The sequence below is a fragment of the Cimex lectularius genome, unplaced genomic scaffold (genome assembly GCF_000648675.2).
Source record: "Cimex lectularius strain Harlan isolate CLEC.00 unplaced genomic scaffold, Clec_2.1 scaffold312, whole genome shotgun sequence".
Lineage (NCBI taxonomy): Eukaryota > Metazoa > Arthropoda > Insecta > Hemiptera > Cimicidae > Cimex > Cimex lectularius.
The window spans coordinates 14747-30157 of record NW_019392856.1 but is presented as its reverse complement, the minus strand read 5'-3'; the positions used below and the strand labels follow the sequence as shown (position 1 = coordinate 30157).

The following is a 15411-nucleotide window of genomic DNA, read 5'->3' as shown; positions in this document are numbered from 1 at the left end:
GTTCTACAGCAGACATTAATGGCCCAGACCTCTGCCTGAAAGACCGAGGTGTTATTACCAAGAGGATAGGAGATGCTGATCCCTAATTTAGGTATGTGTATTCCAGCACCACTTCCCTTATCCTTAATGAGTGAGCCATCGGTGTAGCAATCTAGACTACGATGGTCATCATCAGACCTATAGTTATAGTCACAGGGAGTGACTACCTGAAAGTATTTTTTCCCTAAAGGTGTTTTCACCTTTTTATCGCTTACACCCAGTAGTTGGTTGTTGACCTTACTCAATAAATGTAAAATTTTCGAGTGTCCTATATTATTTCCCTTATGGTTCCAGCTGCCTTCACCTGGATGGCCTTAGTTTAAGGTGAATTAGTTAGAATGTTGTTGGCCTCATTTTAATTTTAATTGTAACAAGTTCCACAGTAATTATTTACTTGTGTTTACATTAGAAAGGTATTAAGTAGACCTCTCTTAAAGAATCCATCTTTTGCAATTTAACAAAATATGAAACAATCTTGCAAAGAAATTTTCAAAGCTAGCAATTTGGACTTCCGTGTCAAGAAAATTTTTAGCCACTCAACAGCGATGAACAAGCGTTTCCCCATTGTCGAAAAAAGATGCTATTTCCCCAGACCACAAATACAAAAAAACAAAACCTCATTTATGAATCATTTATTAGGCCCTCCTGAGCATACTGTATGTGCTAATTATAAGCTTAAATTTGTCCAACATAAAGCTTTAAGAATAGCAGTAAACTTTTCCAAGGTAGATCCACACTGATCACTAAACTGGGTCTTTATTCTCACCGGGTTTATGTTTGTGCTGAAGCTGATGTGAAGCCAAAACCCATATGAGCGAAATATAGACCAGCAAGAAAAGGTAAACTGAACAATGTCAATAAGTTCATCATGGATAAAAAGGTTGTTTTTTAAACAATGGGATGTTATGTAAATTAATGCAGGACTGGTTTGTAAAGAAATATATTTGACACAAATGTTTATTACATGTTAACAAACAATAATTTTCTTTTACAAGTATAATAATTAAAAAAAGAAAAGAAAAAAACAGTTTTTAAAGACAAGGCCATCACAAGCATTCACAGACTCTTCAAATAAAAGACTTCCTTCATAAATTGTTAAAGAAGCTTTCCAATATTGTTTTTTGCTTAATAATATAACATAAATTTTGATATGCAATATTGTAGACTTAAATCGTGGTAAATAGAATGGGTAATTATTCAAAATAATGATCTTATGTACAGTTTGTTTAAAGTCCAAATGGAACAACATGATGAAATTAACGATTTTCTTCTTTTTTTCCTTTTTTAAATTTTTTTCTTCACTTTCGTCTTTACCACCCTATAAATTAATATCACAAGCTGAACACATACTGATAGCTCTTTTCCCCATACTGTAAAAAAGATCTAGACTTTAGTTTTTGGACTTTTTACATCGCAATCATTATGAAAATGACATAAAAAATAAAATTGAACAAACTTAACTGTCAAAATGATCCTTATATATTAAAAATGGATTATCCCTCCTCTCTTTTTTCAATAAACCATAAAAATAATATGTACAAAGCTATATAAAAAAAAAAAAACCACTGCCTTTCCAAAAAAAATCACTCTCTCTTAACTAATTATAACAACACAGTCAAATTTACAACCAGCTTGCCATATTGACGTATCAATAATTACAAAACTCAGTACACGTGTTTGAGAGCAAACATTAAATTTGAAAGTTGGAATATTTAAAGCATCAAATCAATTTACAAAAATAAAATAATTTGTCATATAAAGGTAGAACTATTATTGTTTTGTTTTTGAATATATTTTAATGAATGTTTTTAAAAAATAAATCTCTACTAATAAGTAATTATTTTCACAAAGTGAAACGAGATAAATCTTAATTTTATTTTGTGTAATATCAAGTTGTAAATTAGAGACATGTCTTTGCTCAACAATTTTACCACAAGTTAGAAATCACGTCTTCTTCCTCACTAATAATCCTTCTTTTCTTTTAAAATAACCTTAAAAACTATAACATTAAAATGTATATATAACATTGTTTGAATAGTTAACTTTATAATCACATAAATATCACAACTATATACGAAATGTTTACATTTGAAATATATTATACATATAAATAGAACATTACAGGGTATTACATAAGTATATAAACAAATGGAAAGTTTTGGGAAAATAACATTGGTTGAGGTTTTTATTCTTCAATATATTTTTTTTTTAAATTACATAAATAATGTAATTTAATGTAAACAAATAAAATATGGAAATATATTATGCAGTTATACATTTACAGTAGAATACAAATATTAAAAAAAAGTAGTGCCACAGCAATTATATACTCCCAACTACATCTCCATTGTTAACTATTTTTTTTAAATATTTTTTTTGTAAAATCTTTATAAAAATAAAAAAAAACAAAAGGCATGTAAAAATAACATATGTGTTTTATTAGCGAAGGGATTTCTCTGCAATGTATTATACAACTTATTATTAAACATTCCAACTTTTACTCATATTTGAATATATCTACGATATAAATTTGTAAACATTTGGTGCTGTATAAAGATATGTCAACAAATTATATATATATTCGATATTTAAAAAAAAACCTGGGGATAAAAATTAATGTCAATATTAATAAAAAAACAAAAACAAAACAAGATTAAACAAACAAAATCACATACTTCCTTTTGTTCTGGCTTACTTGAAAGGCACTTTTTCTTTAAAATTTTTGTTTGAATGAAGCATATAGGTCGTTTATTTATAAAAATAATAATTGTTACCCACCTCAAATAAACATAATAAATAAAAAATTTAAGCCAATATCAATTATTTTCCGTTCATTTGGAATGAAGACTTAATATGTGCTAATGAGTTTTATGTGTTATATAACTTTTTTTTTAAAGAAGTTAAACTAAAAAAATCCAATTTTGCTTGCTGTAGAAAAAAAGTCTGAAAATTTTGTTTTGGTTTATTGGTAACACTTGTTTTATAAATAATAAAAGAAAAAACTGTACTGAGGTAGTTGTACAAAAAAAATTTTGCAACTGATATTGAAACAAAAGCTTGAATTGTTTCTTTTCTTTAGAACTTTATAAGGTGACAGGATTACAATTTACTTAGACAAAACAATTTATAATAAAAATAATTATTAATCTATCAAAGCTAATTGCTAATTGAGCACTTGATTAAAGCACAAATTTTAATAAAATTAAATATATGAATTTTTTTTAGTAATTACGCCAAGCTCTGTTTCAATATGGCTAATGCATACTCAATAGAAAACTATGAACTTTAGGATGTTGATATAACCAGACATAATTATATATAATTTCAAGGATAGATTATATAATATATATGTATATAAAAATATTTCTTATTAAAATAAATTAATGAAGTCATGTCATAACGGCATTTCTTTTTTTCATTATCATATATATATAACTTTTTATTTTATTTTTAGTCATTAAAAATTAATCTGTAAATCTATGATATTAATAATTACTTTGACTTCTTTGTTTGTACAATGTTTGCAACATTTAACTCTGTTTATCTAAATACTAGGAACTGAAACTTGTTTGATGAAAAAAAAAAAAAAAAAAAAAATCAGACTATTGTCCACTGTAAATTTCTGTAATACAAATTCATTAATTTGTATTATTATACATATCCAAAAGTATCGAGAGATATTAAACTGGTAACAAAAAATTATTATTTTTTTACATCAAAATAAAATAAATCGATCTATGTAATGACAAATATTTCTGGAGTCAATTTTAAGCCAAATGTAAAAGGTATGTCATTATATTTTGTTTATTAGGGGGAGGGGAATGCTAAAAGGCACGGCATCTCTTTCTAAGGCAGTGTACATCGACTTGTATCTTTTGAGCGAGAAAATGTTTACCAATTATTTAGGTTATTAAAAAAGGAAAAATTTACAGTAGACTACTATTTTATGGTTTTTAAATCTTTCCAACTGTTGGCATAAAATTTAAGTACTAATAAAAATCTAAGAAGGTATTTTGGTTAAAACAGAAAAAAAAACATCTAAACTCAGGAGAAACTGAAAATTAAGAATATAGGCCCTCTTACCACCATCCTTATCTTGTCCTGAGAAAATAATTAGTTTTCTGGAAATTTTCTTAGGAGAAATAAAATGTCCGGACGGTTGGGCACAGCCCGATATCAATTAATTCAATGAGAAATTAGTAAAAATAAATATTATTTGGTCGTTGAAATTATGATTCGACGGACCACAACTAAATACAGCATAATAGATTACATCTTCAAACATATTGTCGGAAGCACATCTACTTAATGACGTGTCTATTTATGTTAAGTGAGTCGATGAACATTAAATATATTTGTTAACATGCAAAACACTAGTAAGTTAACAAACACATACAAACATCATTTATATTGATAATTTTGGTCTTACTTAATAATAGCCAAAGTGGGGCAAAAAACAACAAAATCTTGGCCATAACTCGAGAAAAAATTATCATACATATAATAAACAAATCTGGCACAAAAATAATTATATCTAAAACAATAAGCAATAATTAACACATATTTCTGACTGGGCAACAAAGAAAAGTAAATTAAAACCTAAGTGCAAATCTAAAGACTACTATCAATTAGATAAATGTTATTCTAATCAACTGGCAAAAAATAAGGTCTTTAAATAACTAGAATTTAAAATGGTAATACGAGGTATAAATAGAAACATTTCTTCGACTTTAAGGGAGACTTACACCATATCGTCGAGGCCTCCGTGTGACACACCTTGTTTAACTTTGTCAAGCACTTTGTTGACAAATTCGGTTGTTTGACCAGCAATTTTCACTTCTGCTAAAACAAATTAAAATCAATCACCAAATAAAAAAGGATATACTTTCTCGCTATTTTGATTGTATAAAAACTGACTTGTAGCAGATTTGATTATCTTCTCAGTCGCAGCTTTTACTTCAGCAGAGTCAGGTGGGTTTTCAGAAGTTCTCGATATTAACAAATTTTTCATTTGACTAATACCGTTCATCAACCTCTCTGAAAACATAAAAAGAGAAGGGTAAATCACAAGAAAATACAAAAATCACAATTATATTTATATTAAATACAGTGTAGTCTCACTAAATTGAAAAAAGGGTTTTTGTATTTTCCAGTTAAGTTTAAATGGTATTAATAGTTATTGTGGCACTCTGCAGATTTTTTTGCACTTTCACTTTTGTGTGATTTTCTCTTGAGGTCTGCGAGGTGATTTATTTTTAAATGTGAAATGTCATTAAAATCACATTGAAACATATATAGGTACCTGAACAGAAAGTTGCACTGTAATAAAATTATCTACATCATCTACCTAAATATCAGTAACAGAAACGTAAGTGTAGTGCTATTTTTTTTGCTTATATCAACAGCTCACTTATAATTAATTTAGTTTTAATTCGCCCTTTAATTCGCATCATGTGCTCAAAACGGTGAGAATGCACAACATTGATTGGCCAAGACTGGCACTTAGCTCGTTTCCATTCCATGTAGCTCTAAATGTGACCTATAGAACTTTAATAAGGCAGCTTCAGATCATGCATAAATGGAACTATAAATCATGCATGAAAGCAGTCGCACACAGTCAACCCAACATTTAATGCCAAGCGAGCAAGATTCTTTAAAGAACATTGCAAAGCTGGCACCCTGCTCAGGATATGACAAAAGATGCGAGTCTCCTTACTGCTGCTGTTCATACATCTGCTGAAGATGACTGAGCGATGGATATCAATGTCACTCAAATGGATGTGTTGCAGACCATTCATATGCAGCAGATCAGCTGAAATTTTGGTGTCTCCTGCAGGAGATAAAATGGCAGCAAACATTCTGAATCCATGGCAGTTAACGAAACTTGGATGGATTGTGTGAACACTGGGCAGCTCAATGGCTTCAAACTAAGAAAAACCAGAAATTATCACCATTCAATGTCATAGACTTCTGGCAACCTTGTTCACACTGCTGCTGGTGTGAAATTTTGTAGCCAGTGGTTCTGCAATCTACAGAAACCTACAAAGCTTCATAAGCTGCAGAAAAATCATCGTCGATACCATCAGTCTGTGTGGCAATTCAGTCTTGAGAAAACGTAATGTTGGAAACCAATTCCTGGTGAATATAAAAGTTGAAGTCTGTACACTGTTTATCCTCAGTGCCATACATACACATCTCAAAGCAACAGCCAAGGATGCCAACTTATGTCTTTATCAATTGCTCCTGCCAAATTCAGTGAGCTTAACAAAAGTATTGTTAATCATCAATGAATTGTATTATTAGTTGAAATAAATGTCATCTACCATTCAGTTGTCTGTTTTATGTTAATCATGTTAAAATACAATTTGTATCCACTCAATGCCTCATATTTCAATTCAATACACTACAAATGACTCGCTAACATATACATGTTGTGTGTCCTGACAGTTGGTTTGGTAAATTCCAAACATTTTGGCGAACAACCCTAATGCCTTTTGCCAGCTTATCATCCATGTCACATGATGCATCATCACATGTCTATATATTCAGTTCATAATTAATCAGGGGTGTTTTTTGCTTACACTTCTACATTACTAATTTTTTAGCTAGTACAAGTACGGACTAGCCGGTTTCTACTGGTTAATTTTAAGAGAGCACTTATTTTCTACTGTAAAATTTCCATTAACCAGGGTTCATTTATGGTGAAATCCAATTATCCGGGCCCCAGATCTTTGTAAACATATACTAAAATGTATGCAGGTATATATTTTGTGTAACCAAGTCACTTCTGATTTGAAGGACACCGTCTTTTGTCTTGTCCTATGAAACTATGGCCAGTCTATTATTTACATTGAATACATTAGATGCACTAAACTCTTCTCCATTTACGGATATCATTCCAGATGCACCTCTTCTGGAAAACCCCGATTTTTGGAATTGTCACAGGCCTTCAGGTTCAGAGTTCAGTATCGCTTTGTCAACATTACTATAAAGACCTTTTTTTGATTTGAACTTTTGAAAATATTTTACTTTTATTTTTTTTTTAATTTATAATCAAACAAGTTTTCTATTAGACACACATTAATAAAAGTAATATATGTACACGTGTGTTCTTAATTTAGCTTTTAATTAATGCATTTAAATAAAGAAATAAATTCCATTATCTGGAGTTTTCAATTTTCTATAGACCCTCCTTGCCATTACAACAGATAACAGAGGTTTTACTGAATTTAACATAGTTTATAAATTACTTACTGTGTTCACATTCAAGGCCGCACAGTTTGATTTTATTGGCTTCATGTTGAGCTTTCTTTTTTAAACGGCAAGCCCTAAAATTTTTAAAAAATCAGTCAACATCATTTTAGAAAAAAAAATTGTAATAGAAGTATTAAGTAGTAAGTATTAATTTTTAAAAACCATGAGGTGCAGTCTAGTGTGATGTAGGTTAGAAAAACATTTTCTTTATCTTGTCAATGTTTTAATCTTTATTGAGATCGTTCTCAGGGCCTGGGTTTTAAAAACATTGCTTCAATTATCCAAATACATGTAAGATATTAACATGAATTTGTACAATGTTGTAAAAAATACATAACTTTTATGTTTAATCAAAGTATTTGTACTCACTCAAAGTGTGGTTTCTGTCTGTGTAGTTGTGTTACTATTGTGTGTCGTGTTGAGAGTGTTAGTGAGATTTTATAATTTTTTGTTTATATATGTTTGATTGTGAAGGAATGGGAAGGAGGTAGGGATTAAAATCCATTTTTCTATTAACAGTCAGCTTCTTTGAGGTGAAAGGGCTGACAGTAGAAAAAAAAAGTAATAGTTTGTCGTTCGGGCCTGGTTACGCATTTAGGATTAATACCTCATCTATATTAATCAAAAATTAATTATGAGAGAAAGGAGATATTGTATTTATTTCTCACCTATCTAATATATCACTAGCACTCTCAACATGAAACAACAGTGACACAATTATACAGAAAGCACCCACTTTGAGTGAGTACAAATACTTTGATTAAACCTGAAAGTTCTATATTTTGCACAACATTGTATTAATTCATATTAATATCTTATACGTATTTGTATAAATGAAACAATGTTTATACATCCCAGGCCCTGAAGATGATCTCGATAAAGATTGAAATGTTGGCAAGATAAACTGTTTTTCTAACCTATCACACACACCGCATCTCATGATCTTTAAATAATCATTCATTAATGGTTAAGTACCTTGAAGCGAGTTTGTTTTTCTCTTTTCTTGTTTTAGGTCTTGCACTAAACGGAAGTTCGCTTACAGGGGTCATATCATTGATGATCTTGTTCAGCTTGTCCAATTCTTTACCAATGACCTGAAGTTTCCTCGGGTTGGGTGTTAAATCATTCCCATCTCCTTTCCTCGCTTTTCCACTAATCAAATTAAAAATATAAATACAAAACAGTTTGTTTTGCCTGCCGTAAAGGTAAAATATATAAATCGTACCTATGTTTTATTCCTTGAACTGAACATTGAGGGCTGAATACTGGATCTGTGACCTCATTGAGATGGTGAGGATCCTCTTGTTTTGTTTTCAAAACTAGCCTCTGACCCTTGGGGCCTTTTGCCTGTACATTGTACTGCCAAAAGAACCTTTCTTTTTTAGCCGCTTTCCCTGAACTAGTACTACCACCTTCCCCATCGCTATCAGACTGAGCTGTAATTGATTTGTAATTTAAAAAATGCAAAATAAGGACTGTGGATGATGATGCTTAGTAGATTATTCAAATTATTATTTCATCTTTTTACAGAAAACTTTATTCAAACAGAAACGTCCACAGAGGAGAGAAAAATTTGAAATTTTATAGTACATAAATCAAAAGGGTTAAATAAAATATAATTTTAATATATACCATCAGAAGAATAATCGTCTTCGTGATCACTGTCGTCTTCTGAATCGAAACACTCATCTAATGAAAAATCGTGACTGTCAGGACTAAGAATTCCAGCTAAAGGGAATAAATGAAAGAAAATTAATAAATACACTGTTTATGTCAATATGTCTAAATAGCAATACCAGTCGAAATAGATGATGTTGATGTCGCTTCTGCTAGAGAGCCGGTAGAAAGAAGGTGTTGTCTCGGCTCCCGTCTCTGCCAAATTTCAAGCCCAGAGTGTGTCGGAGCAGATGAAGAAAGCCTCGAAACGTGTGGCCGTTTTGGAGCACCACCAGATGAACTGCCACCGCTGCTCGCCCCAGAAAGTGAAGCGTTATACCTGCCAGGAACAGACTGTCCTAAAACTCTGAAATCACACATTGAAAAATGATGGTTATATATAATTTTATTATTTTGGTATAATGATATTTACGGTTGTGGTGAGGGAGACAAGGAGTTTTTCAAGAGGTCTTGAATTGTTTTAGGGTGCTGTTTGTTAGGTGGTATAGGGCTGACTGCTTCAGTCTGAGGAGGTGGTGTTGCAGATTGGAGTAAAGAAGATGTAGAAGAATGTTGGCTCCTTGGAGAAAGCTCCTCCTTCTGCCTGTTTAGAAGAGGTGTAAAATCCCTATAAAAACCACCTGGGAAAGAGCCAGTTATGAGTTTTGGATTTTTTTGTCTTTGTCAAATGAAATCTATCATTTATTTACTTGTACCGCCGTCCGGTGGAAATGACATCGCGATCGGCGTCGAACTCTGCTGAACTTGTGTGTTGGTATAGATTTTCGATAATGAGTTAGGTACTTGTATATAACACAAACTCTCCTCTGGGAGGAGTATATCGTCAAAGCTTAAATCATCCAAAAGGGTCTCGTCGTTTGCATTCAGTTCCGCAAGTGTAGGACCTTGGATAAGATCAGCTTTGTCAACCTTAAAATAAAAGAAGTGAATAAAGAAATTATAATAAAACTCTTACAAAAGTTTTATTACATTTAAACTGTGGACTATCAAGACAAAATTAGTCCTCATGTTTTAATACTTTAATGTATATAAATTTGATTTATTTGATAACTTTTACTTAGAAACTATTTATATATCTGCTGCAAATTGAATTTAAATTTACCCTGAATAGGTTATGCACCAAATCAAATTTATACAAGGTAGATGAAAGCAATGATTTATGGTAAAACTCTAGGATTCTTGAGAACTCTTTAACTATTATTCATAATTAATAGTTAAAAAATAAGAGAATTTAAATATTTATCACAGAAAGAGAAAAAATATCTAAATAAAAATGTATATGCTGTAAATAGCCGTCCTAATGTTCTATTCTACTCAGTTTTCAAATTTACCCTATACAAGTATCTCTTTTTATTTAAATAGAATTATATCCGGTGATTTCAATGTCAATTTCCAATCTTTCTCTTATGATAAGATTTTCTTAGAAAACCTTTTTCTATACCTTAACCATTGTTCCGTTGTGTGACTATAACTTAAAAAAGTAAAAAAGAAAAACTAAAATCTTCTAACATAAATGGCAGAGGGGGAGAAAATTAAATAAAATTTAGACACTTCTAACACACGTTACGTTCTAAGACACGTCTAAAGGATCTCACCTTCCAACATGATCCAAGAGTCAACATGTCAATAAACATTATTATAAAATTAATTATTCTTTTTATCTAAGGTTTTTGGTTGAGATGAAAAAATAGTGTCATGAGCGGGATTCAAACCCATGACCTTTGGCTCAATCCGCTGCTCCATCCACTTGAGCTATCATGACCAAGAATGGTTTGAGAAACATCGTATTGAGCTGAAGGTCGTGGATTCGAATCCCAATCCTGACACAGTTTTTCATCTTAACCAAAAACCTTAGATAAAAAGAATAATTAATTCGAACAATTAATATGGTTAATTTTTACCACTAAGCAAGTATGGATTATTATAAAAACTAACTTAGATTTTAGAAACAATTACCTGAAAAATATCATCGTCTTCCATTTTCACATCTGATTTCGGGCTCCAGACCGATGTTGAATAAAGGCTGGAGCCGGTTAGATTCGTGTCTTGCAGAGAGCTGCTACAAGGTGATATCTCATTGAAATCAAAGCCATCTCTCAAATCAGTAAAATCAACCATCCGCCTCGACGGAATGGGAACACTCGCTGAAGTGTTCGTTGGGCAGACCAGGGTGTCGATGGACATCGGCTCCGACTTGATCGTTAGACCGTCAAGAAACAAATCGCCTGAGTACATCGGATCTGACATTATTTTGTCGGTTTCGTTCAATCGGATTCGATTCACGTTCCAGTTACCGCTTACTGGCAACATCTGTGTTTATATCATTCTGGAAAAAAAATAAAAATAAAAATTAATAAGATAATTTTAAATTTTCATTAGCAAACTTTTAATTTACTGATTTATATAAGCTCAACTTTGCACTCCCTTTACTGATCACTTCTCAAAGTCCACCAGCAATTCAAGCTTTTGTAATTTACAATACACCGATGGGACTCAAGAATCATCTACCCCGGGTATTGGCAGCCTGGATCTTATCCGTTAAGCTGCTGAGGTTGAGTTCTAGGGGATATCAACATCTAGATCATTTCAGCTTCCAACATAATCAGTCACCCTAACACTCACTCTCAAGTACATGCTTTCCTATTTACATACCATTTACTCAGTTAGAGAGGTGGAGTACTCGACATTCCTCTATCACCCTTTACACACATACAATTACCCTAATTGAGGGTAGATGGGGGTACTCAATTGGCCCTGCCATATTCACATTCACACCAATAAATACAATCACCTTTAACACTCATTAGTGGATACAAGACTATCAGTACTATATACAATAAATCCTGTTTCCTCCGAGAATTAGAACAGAAGATCCAAAAACTCATTTTCATACTCAAGCACTTTTTCATACTGGGTGGCATTCCTATGAAGCTAGTTCTTAGAATGGCTCCGTTTAATTAAGTGGGACACATCGAGCAACCTTTCTCTCCATGCTGGACACATAGCTTTGTCTGTGGGTCAACCACGCAAGGCCTATTCTTAATCGAGTGTGGATGATCCCTGTACTATGAGTCTTATCCTACGAGAGCCAATCTATCGACACTGCTCTTGATACGTGAGAGCTTCTCAGCTGATCCGGCCCACCGACGCTGCCACATTCTTTTCTTTATTACATTTTTAGCACCAAAGGGCCGAACACGGTGGTCACGTCTGGAGGTTGTTACGTTCCAGTAAGTTTAAATAAACAATATTTAAAATTCCTAAATAAAGTGGGTAGCATTTTATATATTTTTAGCCTGTTTATCCTACAAGTTTTGTCTACTGAGCTTTTCGCCAACTTATATAGCCGAAAAACCATTTCTGATTACGATTCACAGTTATCAAAACTATTTTGAAATTTGGCTATTATTGTCATTTCAATCTGTATAATCTTGCTGTTCTGGCCTGCCATATGCATTCCACCATTTCTCCATCGTCAGTGAAAATTTCCGTGTTCTTGTCAAGCGCACAACCTAAGATGCTGACATTCCATAATTTGACAACTAGAAAGACCAGGTTTATTGGAATCGACCTACATATTCCAAGACAGCTGTAAAAGCATGTTGAAGTGTGATATTTCTTTAATTCATTTAAAATCTGCGAGATGATGACTTCATTTCTAACCACTTTTTGGTCTGCCTATCCTAGTTTTGGATTGTCAAGACATGTTTCATTAGGTTAGGGTTTAAAAAAACAAACCCTGCTTCCTAGCAGTGAACCCTGGGAAACACTTGTCGTTACCTTGTTAAAGAATGACTTGAACGGAGCCTCTCTGATACCGGGCGACCTCAGAGAGTAGTTATTCCATTAAGCACAGCTCTGATGATGGAGTGAATCTGGAGGTTTCCAGATACTTACTCGTTCCAATTAATAGTATTACAATTAATAAAAGTAAGTATTAAATTAATGCATATTTGCAGATTCGCTCCATAGAAGAAAAAGAAGGAAGACTATCTCCTCAAGCTCAAGCCACGAAGCAGCTGTTACCTGGAAAATCAACCCTCACACAGATGAAGGGCTCTGTACCTTCAAGCGGCAGAACAGGAAGAAAAAGAAGATTGGTATAACACAACACAGCATGTGCAGATTATCCAAAGAAGCAGAGAAGATACCAACAAACTATATGCCACATTTGCCCACAGTAGAAAGTGTTACGGGATGTACAGTGCAACCATAGAAGAAATTTAGCCACTGAAACCGGGCAACAATCAAGTCTCTTCATGAACTAGGACTCGCCACTATGCCTTATAGTACAGACCAGCGCAATAAATATTACTTACTACTTACTAATTACTCAAAGGGCGCAGTATATTACACACCCTGAATGATAGAATCTTACTTCATTTGGTTTTTTAAGTTTGTAAAATGCGAAAAGGTTAAAAGCACATATGTCCCAGTAAACCATAATGAAAGGAACGACCAAGCTACACAGAAAAAATATTTGTAATAAATATAATCTTTTGTCATTAAGAAGATATTAAATTTGTTTATACATTTAGACAAACTGACCTTTTAAATTATCACTTTTTCTCGACAATGTAGAGTAGAACTAATGACAAGGGAGAAACGAAAATGCCAATGCTTAATCAGAACAAATACAGCAGTATATCTCAATTATATGTAATCTATCTCAATTACATTTAATTATTTCCTCAATGTCAGTTTTGATGATTAAAAATAATATTGACAATTCCCAATGAGATTTTTTAAAAATTTTATACAAAGATTTGATTCAAGATTGTTTTGTAATTTACATTTATAATAAATATTGTTTTCGTTTTTTACATAAACAACCTTCATAGATAAATTTAAACAATTAAATTGAATTGGTTCATTTTAATGATAGTACAAAGGATTTACTGATAACAGATTTAAAGGTTATTACGGTCATTAAAGGGTTCCAAATATAATTTTAAAATGATACGACTTGACTTTTGTTGTTTTTAATACTTCAGAGGGTAAAATTAGTAAAAATATAAATAGTTTAAAGTAATAAAAAACATAAATTAACGTTAATCCGGTTTGTAATTGAATAATCTGTCGATTAAATCCGTGTACGGCTGTCATCGGCAACGTGCCCGTATTTCAGATTTTAACCACGGTTCGATACTTTCTTTGAGTAACCAATAAACAAAACAAAGGGGCGTAAACAAATCCGCGCGTCCGTATAAGAAAATATTATTCAACTATGTGTGGCTGGAAAACAAAAAAAAGAAAAAAAATCACACGCAAGAACCGACGTAAAGGCTTGTTTTTGTTTATGTTGCGAAAATAGCAGCTGACTGCCAAGGAAATTTAGGTCAGAACGATATAAAAAAAAAGAGTCAACTCATGACGGTCTAGAGCACGTTGGATAAAATCGATCCGAGGGAAAACCCGACAAGATTTTCCACCATTGATTGCATTAGAAAACAATGCGAAAAAAAAGAAAAGGGGAAAGAAAAAAAAGCGAAAATAACGTCGAGTCCTTGAACCTCTGGTAAACAACAACGACCTTGAGATTCACTTACCTTGAAAATTAAATGCATTTTTCACCATGTTTACTGTATTTATTTCCAAAAGAGATCAGTATTATCGATACGCGTTCAAATTTATGTGCATTTATGTAAATAACTTGTTTACTTGATACATTTTTTTGACTGTTGTCTTATGTCGCAACTTCCTTTTATTTTATTTATGTATAGAGGAAAAGGTTCAATAATATGACTTACCTAGTAAAAAAAAAGATGCTTATACTGAAACCACCACTCTGTATCTGATCACAAATCACTTTTCTTTTGAAGAAAAATAACGAATAGTATTTATTTTACACGTTATCGTCTGGCAGGGGGTTTGAACTGAATTCCATTGGAAAAGAGCACTTTTGTCGACTCACGTGGACGAGGGCTTCTCCTTTTATCGATAACGACTCGTACGGGTGTTGACACTGCCCGACGGCTTTTCCTTTCTTGAATATTTTTCGATTTGTTTTAAAAAGGCCAGAGCCTAGATTTTCGGACGCTGGATCCCAGTATTTGACCCGAATCGATAAGAAACATCGTTTAAATCCGAGTCCGTACGGAGCCCGTGGGGGGAGGGATAAAAACAAGTCGTCCCGAGGGGGGGGAATCGAAAAAAAGTCGGAATTTTCCACAATTTTACACGATTTTCGCGAGTTGTCGGACTGGTACGGGTGAAAACGCGAGCCTGGGCACTTGAGGGTCGTCGCGAATAGGCGATTATTTCAGGGGAAAAACCCTTTTTATTAGAAAATATAAGGTAAGGCTGACTTATCCGCACCAATAATAAGGAAGTTATTTTCCTATCTGTCCGAAAACAAATGACGTCACTTCACGTTTAAATGTACACCCTTAAAAATTTCCCCTAAAATACCTTTTTTTCATTTATGTATAGGTTGATCCG

At 32.6% G+C, this 15411-nt stretch overlaps 1 protein-coding gene across 2 annotated transcripts; it reads right to left on the bottom strand.

Annotated features, from left to right (window-relative positions):
• Positions 1 to 983: 983 nt before the first annotated feature.
• Positions 984 to 15368, bottom strand: LOC106661717 (protein CREBRF homolog). Of its 2 annotated transcripts, XM_014385266.2 has the most exons (12): positions 14721 to 15368; positions 10927 to 11296; positions 9660 to 9879; positions 9383 to 9590; positions 9090 to 9316; positions 8926 to 9021; positions 8519 to 8729; positions 8269 to 8445; positions 7294 to 7367; positions 4957 to 5076; positions 4785 to 4878; positions 984 to 1409 (listed from the first exon to the last, which is right to left on the bottom strand). In XM_014385266.2, the coding sequence occupies exons 2-12, from the start codon at positions 11278 to 11280 to the stop codon at positions 1358 to 1360; spliced, it is 1833 nt and encodes a 610-aa protein (XP_014240752.1). In that variant the 5' UTR covers positions 11281 to 11296; positions 14721 to 15368; the 3' UTR covers positions 984 to 1357. The 2 variants fall into 2 exon arrangements, with proteins under 2 accessions (XP_014240752.1, XP_014240755.1); XM_014385269.2 differs by lacking the exon at positions 984 to 1409 and having other exon boundaries at positions 3918 to 4878; positions 14721 to 15367.
• Between the last annotated feature and the right edge of the window lie 43 nt (positions 15369 to 15411).

Coding starts and splice junctions, on each gene's coding strand:
- LOC106661717 (XM_014385266.2), bottom strand. CDS start 11,280: ATGTTGCCAGTAAGCGGTAACTGGAACGTGAATCGAATCCGATTGAAC. Junction 8,730..8,925: donor AGACGATTATTCTTCTGATG/GTATATATTAAA, acceptor AATCAATTACAG/CTCAGTCTGATAGCGATGGG. Junction 4,879..4,956: donor GATAATCAAATCTGCTACAA/GTCAGTTTTTAT, acceptor TTGTTTTAGCAG/AAGTGAAAATTGCTGGTCAA.